The sequence below is a fragment of the Tachysurus vachellii genome, chromosome 1 (genome assembly GCF_030014155.1).
Source record: "Tachysurus vachellii isolate PV-2020 chromosome 1, HZAU_Pvac_v1, whole genome shotgun sequence".
NCBI lineage: Eukaryota > Metazoa > Chordata > Actinopteri > Siluriformes > Bagridae > Tachysurus > Tachysurus vachellii.
The window spans coordinates 2,252,214-2,262,930 of NC_083460.1; the positions used below are offsets into that span (position 1 = coordinate 2,252,214).

At 35.5% G+C, this 10,717-nt stretch overlaps 1 protein-coding gene across 2 annotated transcripts; it reads left to right on the forward strand.

Moving 5' to 3' along the window:
- Positions 1-1,388: 1,388 nt before the first annotated feature.
- On the forward strand, positions 1,389-10,069 carry lhx8a (LIM homeobox 8a). 2 transcript variants are annotated; one of them, XM_060889540.1, is made up of 8 exons: positions 1,389-1,624; positions 2,908-3,051; positions 3,630-3,751; positions 6,330-6,550; positions 7,611-7,714; positions 8,058-8,153; positions 8,615-8,798; positions 9,685-10,069. In XM_060889540.1, the coding sequence occupies exons 1-8, from the start codon at positions 1,541-1,543 to the stop codon at positions 9,759-9,761; spliced, it is 1,032 nt and encodes a 343-aa protein (XP_060745523.1). In that variant the 5' UTR covers positions 1,389-1,540; the 3' UTR covers positions 9,762-10,069. The 2 variants fall into 2 exon arrangements, with proteins under 2 accessions (XP_060745523.1, XP_060745606.1); XM_060889623.1 differs by lacking the exon at positions 1,389-1,624 and adding an exon at positions 2,503-2,669.
- The last annotated feature ends 648 nt before the right edge of the window (positions 10,070-10,717 follow it).

Below are 10,717 nucleotides of genomic sequence, written 5' to 3' on the forward strand. Positions count from 1 at the left end.
TCTTTAGAAACACGTCATCACTGGCTGTCATTTATCTTTCAGCATCTCGACAGATAAAACACAATACTTAAGCATGAAATCCGAGGACACTGTACTGAAACCTGTGTACATCAGGCTGGTAAACAAGTCGGTGACGTTACTGTACATGCTCGGCTTTTCCCCATCTTTCAGACAATACCGGTCTTGTTTATGTGCTCGTGGACCTCACCCAGCACTTTCCCCCGTGGATTTTGACGTGTATACCTCAAGACGTGTGTTTTTTCTTCGTTGAAATACAAAAGCAGATCATACACACTAGCCTGTGGTTCTCTAAAGTAGGAAAACAGCTAGGAGAAGAAACCCATTAAAAATTTGTTCCAGTCAAAGCTGCATCTAAAACACACAGGAAAAACATAATAATAATAATAATAATAATAATAATAATAATAGTAATAATAATAATAATTCTAAATAAGCAATATTTATCAAAAGGTAATTATCATGAAAGAATAAACATTAAATATGGATATAAATATAATTTTAGGTTACAGTTGAATCTGTTTGCTTCAAATAAAATAATCATAATTGTAAAATTAATATCAAAATGGTTTAAAGAATGTTATTAGTTCTGCATCTGAGTCTAAGAAAAAAAAATACATCGAAGCCATGCTTTTATTTTTATATAATAAAGTATGTGCTGAATTAGCTGATTATCTTAAATTTTATAATTGTTCATTTAAAATAAAACTATTTTATATTTTAAACATTTAAAAAATAATTAACATAAAATGTCAGCAGTGAAATAAAAGTCACGTTACTTCTTAAAAGTTCTAAAATTTAATTTTAAGATTAAGCAAAAAGTCCAAAAATACGTAGGAATACAGTATAAATAAACCCTTTTGTATATTTCACTATTTGTTATGAATGAATAAAGATTTCATCCTTAAATATCCGCGCTTCACACTAAACAAACTCAGGTGCTGAAGTGAAGGGATCAACTCTCTCAGATGGCACCAGTTAATCCAATTTGCAGCTTTTTTTTTATTTAAAGCACAGAAAAGAGCGACAGCTGTAATGACCACAAACGTAATCAGTGCAACTTCCTTCTGTCTGTCTTTCCTTTAAACGGAAAAACAACAGGATCATTTTTTTTTTTCTCAGTATGAGTTAAGGAATTCACGTATTGGTGCTAAATTGTTTTCTTGGCTGGATTTATTTTTAGTGATTCAAAATAATTCGACTTGTTACTCAGTGTCATCAGCACAAAGCTGCTAGATTGATGTTTAAAAAAATGGACCTTATTGTTGTTAATTAAATCTTGGCCAAACTAAAATGGGTTCATTTATATATTCCGGTTTTTTTTTTTTTTTTTTTTTTTTGCCCCCTCTCTGAATAATAGGCGTGCGTAAAAGTGCCAAGGAGGTGCGGCCATGGGGGAAAAAACCCCGGAAAAAAAAGTTCCTCCCAAACTAAAGTTGCTGTTAAATCGTGGTGTAGACGCACATGTGGAATACCTGCAGTAATGTTGAACACACAGCAACCTGCAACAGTCTGAATCTGCATGCTTCACACCATGTACTGGAAAGATGAGCAGACGCTTTCCTGCCCCGGCGTGGAAGACTTCAGCTCGGGAACCGAGAGTAAAGTAAGTGTAAAAAAAAAAAACAAAAAACCTTTTTAGATGAGGGAAAAAAAAAAGAAAACCAAAACTCATGCTGTTGGATATCCGGCTACAGCATTGAGGTATAGGCAAAAATCACTGGTGTTGAATTATCCCGACACCTCGAGTGACGTTTTAACTCTTGGTTTATAAATTTAGCTCCCAGTTTATTTCACTTGCTATAAGACTGTCGACTTTTCTTATAGAATTAGTTTTGCTTACGCATAAAAATACACACAGACTTTTAGCATTTCCATTGTAGTCGGAGAAGCTGAAAAAATCTGTTTTTCATTTTCACTTTTATTTTTCATGTCATCATTCAAACAAAAAACTTTTTAATGTTCGATTAACTCTTAATACTAATATAGCATTATAGTGGACCAAACAACATCAACAACCTTAAACACTTTTTTTTTACCCTCTTTTTATTATTTTTAATTGCAATGAGTTCTACCTGCACTTCTTTTAAAGGTTCTGAAGACAATTAAAATGAAAAATTCTGCACCAACAGTCAGTTTGTGAAAATCATGTCGGTTTGTGTTTATTGATGTTAATAGTTAATTAATGCCTGAAACCGGTTTCCTTCTCGGAATAATCACCTTCAGCTGTGCAGCAGCCTGCACGGTATCTGATCTGCAATACAATAATATAAAACGTCTTTATAGTCCGGTATAATCGATAGTTAGTGCACCTGTTTGTGCACTGAGTGTTCTGTACGCGTTTTCTCATAATCTGTCGATTTAAAGCTATTTGGAATGCATTCATCAGAAAAGGAGAAAGACTGCTGACTGCTATTACCTCAAGAGCCGTGTGTGTGCGCGCGCGGTGATAATTTCGGGGGGGTGGGGGGTTGGTATCTTTTGCACCGAGCTTGTTGTCATGGTTATTAACGGGGCGGCAGCAGAGGTTAAAAGGGCGGCGGCTCGGAGCGCGCGTCTCTCCGCCTGACGCGCCGGCACACTTTCTCCTGCTGCTCGTCATGCCACAAAACTGCAAACCTCACACAATCCTGCAAGAAGGAAACGTTTTGGTAATTAACGACTTATCTGACTAAGAAGTTTAATAACTTACTTTTTTTTTTTTGCTTTTACGCAAAAAACTTAAGTCGGTTTTTTTAATCTTACATTTAAACTTGTAGGTTTTTAATTTGCGTTTGTCTTTCAAGCCAACTGACCAAACATGTCGTAGCCAAAGATGATGATTATTATTATTATTATTATTATTATTATTATTATTATTATTATTATTTACTACTACTATATGTGCAGAGCTCAACTCAAGACCTGTTGGAAGAAATGTCGTGTCCGTCGTCTTCGGTCTCGTCGCCAACCGTCTCTTCTCCTCATGCCATGTCTGAGAAAGCCATCTGCACCAGCTGTGGCATGGAAATTGTAGACAAATACCTGCTCAAGGTAAAACAATAATAATAATAAAAAAACATTAATTAAAAGAAAACATCTTATGGCGCAATTTTCCACGTGAAAACCACGCGTCAAATATCCCAATATGCAAATGTTAAAGGATTTCTTTATTTACAAACGTACAAATTTCCCAACACAAACACTTAAAGACTAATATTTATATAATATATAATTTTATTTAATATTTTTAACAAAAAGTTTAAAAAAGTTAATTATAAAATGACATTTCAACCTCTTTAAGTGGGTTGTGGGAGTTAAATAAATAACGTCGATAAAGTCTCATTATATGTGAATTATTTTTATGTATTTATATTTTAAATAAAATAAGTCATACATATTTCCAGGTTTGAAACCTAATGTTTATTCTTCAGCAGTACTTTTATTATGCTAATTATCTCCAGACTTTTGATTGGCTAATGATTTCGAGCTTTAAGCTGTAAATGTTTTAGCTTGTAATTGGATGAAGGTGTTGTGTTGTGATGGTGTATGTTTTTGGTTTATGTGTCGTATTATAGGGGTGATGTGTGTTACTAACACACCGTTAACTCCTTATTGTTTTGTTTTTACAGGTAAACGACATGTGCTGGCACGTGCGCTGCCTCTCGTGCAGTGTGTGTCAGACGTCACTCGGCCGCCACATCAGCTGCTATATCAAAGAAAAAGAAATCTTCTGTAAACTCGACTATTTCAGGTAAAAACCACATCCTCATTTTGTTTCTGTAAATCATCCTGCGTTTACTTTATTTATTTATTTTTTCTCGACTTAACCTTGACACAGAAAAACGTCCCAGTTTTAATAACAACCCGCTTTGTTTGTGTTGTCACGTGAGCGTTATTTCTCAATCTGGCAACATTTTTTTTTTTTTTCTAAATAAGATTTATAAATTTTTTGGATAAAAGGATGATGTAACAACATGGTCACAATATGCGATTTTATAACTTTAATCATCTCCTGGCTTCTCTAAAGCACTTAGCATGACTAAATCATCCATTTAAATACATCTAATTAATCTTGATTTTATTATATTAATCTTTATATTCTTTATAATAACCTTTTTGCTCTGTTTATGTAAATGTAAAAAATGTTTGTTCTGTAAAGCCGCTTTGAGACAATGTCAATTGTAAAAAGCGCTATACGAATACATTTGAATTGAATGTACATATTTACCATCATCCAGTAGATCAGTTGGTTCCCAACCTTTTTACAGAGACCCCCACCCCCCACCCCCATTTAACATCATTGCGCGTTCCCCCTCTCACTCATAATTGTGGTCTTGATTTTTTTTAAACTTGCATTTTAAACACATGTACCTTCATAAAATAACTTTAGTATACAAATCTTTTTTTTTTTTTTTTTTTTTAATGACTCACCGTTTGACGAGATGGATGTGATTCAAATGACTTGCATAACTCTGGGATGTTTGGTTGTATCGGAGACAGTTTTAGTCTTAAATCATTCTCTATGCAGAGTCTGTGTCGATATTTGTTCTTTATGCTGATAAGTGCTGAAAACCCACTTTCGCATGGGTATGTTTTCAAAGCGTGATCTGCAAAGGCAGGATACTTCGTTTCTAAATGCCTGCGTAAAAATGCTGGCTTCCTGCAGTTAGAAGAGAAAGAGAGAGAGTACTTTTGCGCATATAACGCACCGTGGTTTGGGATTTTCTTCACTGCCAATGTATGTAAATCCATATGAAATGTATTTCTCATCATATTTGCGCCTTTCTGTGAATTGCTGAACCGGAGTTGGTGCCGAAACAACCGATGACTCGCTGTCTGTATCGGTGTTAACCGTAGCAGGGGTTGGAGATGCACCTTCAGCTGAAATGGAGGGACTCGGGGTGCAGTCAGAGGACTGTAGATCATCCAAGCTGCTGGGAGTCGATTTTCTTTCTGTGGCTGTAGGCCTAAATCTTTGCAGCCATTTATCCATTTTTATCTGCTTGTTAAATTATGCTTCGTTCCTAACCGCGTGCGTTGGAATGACATGCGATACGTAAAGACGTGCACTTGCGCACGACACTTGAGTGGACAGAGATTTTTGTTGATAGGGTAATTTGTTTGGATGTCATGAATTTGACGTTTAATGGCACTACCTGGCTACTTTGCTGTTTGTACACTAGAGGGGGCACGTCTTTGTTTTTATACGATTTATATTTTATACGCGTACCCCAGTTTGGGAACCACTGCAGTAGATCAATTTTAAATTCATATATACAAATTTTTTTTAATTTGAATAAATAAGTTTAACACCATGTCCATCATGCTAGATAAATATATTATAATTAAAACATTTTTTTGGCCATGTTGACCTTCTGCATCAACTGTGACTTTAAATCTCCACATCTGATTCAGATTTGCATCACAATTTAGACTTTTTATTTATTTAATTTTTTTTAGGCATGTTTAGACATTTTCACTGTTGTCTCATGCCGTCATCCTAAGTCTAATTTTTATATGAATGAATGAATCAATTGACACCTAAAACCTGTTGTCAGTATGAGTACTTGCATACCAGTATGAGTTGTAGTAACTCGGTTCACCTTCACTCAAATGATTTCATGATATTTAAATCAAATCAAATTTTATTTGTCACATACATACAGGGTTCGACATGCGGTGAAATGCTTTATGCAACTGTCTGGCATAAGAATAAAAAGTATGGGGGGGGAGGACTGAGGATTAGTTTTGGGCTGAGATTAGTTTTGTCAAAAGAATTAACACTATGTTAATCTCATGTTGACCGTGCGGCTGTGTAATCTGGCCAGAAATCAATTATGCTAAAGGAACAGTTTGGCTAACAATGACCTTTACATCATCTCTTCTGTTCTACATCAGATTTAGCTTTAGCTTCCCTGAAACTATTTATGATCCAGGTTCAAGCCTGTTTCATTATTCATGCAGCATAATTTTAGCATTTAATTGATGACTGATGGCTTCAGAGACTTCATTAAAAAAGGAAAAAAAATCAAGCTGATTAGTTAAATAAAGTAGTTAAAGAATCTGAAGTGTTGCTGTTATTTCCTAACTGCTAATGCATCCTGGGTATCAACCATTTAAGATGAATTTTTATAAATAATAAAGGTACTTGGCATCACCGTAGCAATAAGGATTTCTAAGGGTTTTTTTGTTTGTCAAGTTTTGTTTTAATCAAATTCATTTGCCTTTTAAAGGTCTAAAATATGTTTTGCTTCAGTGACCTTTCTGACCTTGTTTTTTTAAGAAGTAATTTAAAAAAAAAGTATTATTTATTATTTTTTTTTTTAAAGGAAATACGGGACCCGCTGTGCTCACTGCGGGAGGAACATCCACTCCAACGACTGGGTTCGCCGAGCCAAAGGGAACACCTACCATCTGGCCTGCTTCGCCTGCTTCTCCTGCAAACGCCAGCTGTCTACAGGAGAAGAGTTCGCTCTGGTGGACGAGAGAGTGCTCTGCCGTGTGCACTACGACCGCATGCTGGACAACCTGAAGCGTGCTGTGGAAAACGGTTAGACCGTCTCGCTCTCGTTTATCCATGTTGTTCTAATCAAAGCTGTGCTGTGACGGTGATGCGAGGGCTGCAAGACCAAGTGGTTTACCAATAGACCAGCAAGAGGTTAAAAGACCAGAATAGATATCTTACTGTTAATGACTTGTATCTTTCCCAGATGCTCATTCACATTTTATATCCATTTTCCTTCTCACACCATTTTGAATTAAACAAGTATTGTAGCAAAAACTTTAGTGCGTACAAGCACCCGTTAGGAAAAAGTGTGGTTAGGATGCCAAATATTGACTAAACCTACAAGGAGGATTCAAAAGAAAGACTTTAGGTTTTAGGGCCTGATGATGCATCAGTGTTTAAGATGTTAGCTAAGGCCGAGTCATAATGTGTCTTAATTTTTAAAGAGGAAAAATGGACTACTGCTGTTTTGAAGCCGTCTGTTCTGATGAGAGCTTGAAAACTGTTGAAATGTTAATAACTAAACCAGAATGTTCATCGGCTGAACGTCTTCCAGATTAAATATTTGTCTTGAGTAAACCTTGAGTCTCGTAATAAGCTTCATCAGTTAAAACTATTATTTGTATTAAATTGCAGCACATGCTACTTTTCAGATTGTGCAATATTAGAACCTTGACTTTTTTTGGTATTAGAACTATTTCATGTAACATGACCCAGATAAACCCCTGGACGGTGAAGTCTCATTCTCATCGTCACATCTGTTGAAGTTTAGATTTGTCAGGACTATTTTATTCCTTATGCTCCTACTTTGTGTGAGAATCTGCCATGCTAATAACCTTTAGCTTATAAGCGTATTTAACTCCGCTAATTTTATGTTCAGTCTAAATTATTTAAGAGTGACTTAACATCTGTCTGATGGCGAAAAATCACCTTTATCCTCCTCACTTCCCCCAAAAAAATCTAGAGAAGCGTAGTGACTTTTTGAAAGTGAGCAGGTCAAATTGTATTGTGTTGCTTTGTTAAAAAAATCATCTGTATCCAGCCTCTGTTGTTACTTGATAGCGGAGTCACTTCACGTCGATTTCCTATTTGTATTTCCATCCAGGTAAAGGAGTGAATGTAGAAGGAGCTGTACCTTCAGAACAGGAAGTGAACCAGCCCAAACCAGCCAAGAGAGCGCGGACGAGCTTCACGGCCGACCAGCTGCAGGTTGGTGCTCACCTTCATCTCCACCTTCACGTTCTTCTTCTATACAGAAGATCCTGATGAGCTCTGAAGAATTCTATAATCAGGAAACAAAGAGGATTGTGGGGATCAGCAGTATTTTAATTACTCGAAATAACTGTAGACTGAACTTTAGACCTTAAAGTTTTTGGTGCAATTGTTTCTCTTTCTCTCATTTATATAAATTAATCATGAATCGGATGTGAAGTTGTTAAAACTAAAGAGTGGGTTTTTTTCTTAAATTTTTTTTTTTTTAATTTATTTATTTTTTTGGCTTAATAGCATATTTTAAAATAAGCATGGTAATTTGTGTGTGTGTGTGTGTTAGGTAATGCAGGCTCAGTTTGCTCAGGACAACAACCCAGATGCTCAGACGCTGCAGAAGCTGGCTGAACGAACCGGACTCAGCCGCAGAGTTATTCAGGTGAAGTGGATCTCAGAAATATTAAAACCTACAGACAATAAAACACCAGAATTTATTTTGGGGGACAAATTTGTTAATTTCTAACAGATTAATTTACAGAATGTTTTTCTTCACATGTAGATAATTTCTATGGAGAAAATGTTCTTACTGTATTTTCCTGATTATTATACAAGATTTTACATTTGGATTTTATTTGTATAAATTCAGTCTAAAAATATCCACGTTAAACTGAACAACTGAGTAAAGATTTAAAATAGCAGGAGAATTTTTAATCCGTATTTGTCGTACTTTACTTTAATAAACAAGGGCTGATCTTTCAGAGCGTGTTGTTTTGGTAACTTATCTGGTGTTCATGTTGATTCTTGCTCTGTTTTCAACGTTAATATGAATCTTGATCAGAAGCAAATGGAAATCAATCATTTACGTGTTTCTTATGTTGCCGTGTGTTTGTGGAACCTCAGGTTTGGTTTCAGAACTGCCGAGCGCGTCATAAGAAGCACGTGAGCCCGAACCACTCATCCACGGCGCCGGTGTCGTCCCTGCAGCCGGGTCGACTGTCCCCGCCTCTGATGGAGGAGCTGCAGTACACGGCGTTCACTCCGGTCGACACGCCCATGCTCACCACCCTGCACTCGTACATGGACGGTCAGTTTATTAACCCTGGTGTGTGTGTCGCTTCTGTAACCTTTTTATTTATTTATTGACCAGTTTTATCTTGGCCTTTTTTATTTAGTTTTAGTTATATATTCATTCACTTTTATATCCAAGTGGAATTATATTTCTCAGTTAAGATCCCTGTGACGAAACACTCTAATATGTGGGACCGATTCAGCTAAAACAGATAGTAATTAAAGACACAACAGTAAATATTTACTTTAATTCTGTACAAAATCTGCTTGTATTGTAACACATGACCATTTTGTGCTTTTTAAATACTTTTTCTGGTCTCGATAAAACATTTAAGGGAAAAACAATATTATAGAATATTAATTTTGTCAAATTAAACAAACCCAGAAGACATTTACAAGATTGACAGTGAAGTGCTAAAGCTTCCTAAATTTGCTAAATAATTGAATAATAATAATAATAATTGTAATATTCCATATCAGTAATTATTGTAGCTGTCATTATGAAGTGTCGGTCAATCTGCTGATCAGTTAATTACACCAGATTTGTTTATTCAAAAACAATTAAAATAAATTACAACTTTTAAGTCATTGAGTGAAAGGTTTAGTAACCTTTTAAAAATATTTCAATAAAAAAATTCAATGTGTATTGTATTATAATGAGCCTAATATTTAAATAGTTGATATGTTAAAAGATAAAATCCACCTTTCTCCCAGTGCATATTTAAGTGTTTTCATGACCGGATTATTGGATTCAGACCGCGTCAGTAAAAGCTTTGACATTTTAACATACATTCATAAAATAGTTTTTCCCCCATAGCTGGTATTCTCTAGCTATCAAAAATTTGGTTCAGAAAATTCTGAGATTCTTTATTTTTTTTAACATCTGTGCTTTTCTTCTCCAGTTCAGTCCCCGACGTCGCTGATGTTCCAGCCTCTCCTGCCCCACTCCATGACACAGCTGCCCATCAGCCACGCCTGAGACAAATCCCGCCCACTGCACCATCTCAACCAATCAGGTCAGAGTCTAGAGGAAAAGCATGAGGAACTTTTCAGTGCTCTGTGGACCGCGTCTTGCACCATAACTGTTCTATACTTTCGTGAGCGTTTACTGAAGGATGGTTCAAGAAAACAAAAGCTTTCAATGTTATTGTGAACGGCTGAAGTTTTTTTTTGTTTTTGTTTAATATATAAATATCTATATATGAAAAAACGGTTGTATACAATCACATTTAATTTATTTGTTGTATGTGACTGAGCACTTTGTTTTGAAATAAATCTACGATGGAAGTCTTGGTTTCAGTTTTTTCAGCTGCTTTTGTTTATTTTTGGTAATTTTTTTATTTTTTTTTTGTGGAAGTTGAACAAAATGCCAATAAAATGTTCAATGCTTATGGAATTGAGTAGCTGCATTTATTGTTTAAATAGCTACACAAACTTTGATCGCTTCGGTTATTGTTCTAAGAAGCGTTTTATAAACTCAAGGTTCTGTGAAAAAGACAAAAATAAAAATATCTATGTCTCGCAGCTCCAGCAACGTTCCTTTATCACTACGGAATTAAGTCCCATGCATTGACGACATAAAAACAGGGCGTGGCTAAGTTGATCTAGAAGCTACATACTAAGTTACATGCATGTAAAATGTTTAATTCTGGTAAGTGAAGAAAATTACATTTCAAAACATTTACTTGAACTCAAATAGTCTGTCGTGAAAGCTACACAGCAACTTTTGCCATAAATAAAATCTCCAGATGGGTAATTTGTGTAGCAGCTTTGTTGTAAATTCGATTACAAAGCTGCTACAAGTTCTCTCGCATTATACCATCAGAGCGTTTTTTTGTTTTTTTCCCTCGACAAAAGAAAACAGCAGTTGAATTCAACCGACAGACAAATCTGAAACGATCGACAAGTCAGCTTCGATCCGATATTAAAAGTCTT

Bases quoted from the DNA above. Each gene is read 5' to 3' on its own strand.
- lhx8a (XM_060889540.1), top strand. From the start codon at position 1,541: ATGCTTCACACCATGTACTGGAAAGATGAGCAGACGCTTTCCTGCCCC. The intron at 3,052-3,629 runs GTAAAACAATAA...TTGTTTTTACAG, and splicing joins TAGACAAATACCTGCTCAAG to GTAAACGACATGTGCTGGCA. The intron at 8,154-8,614 runs GTGAAGTGGATC...GTGGAACCTCAG, and splicing joins TCAGCCGCAGAGTTATTCAG to GTTTGGTTTCAGAACTGCCG.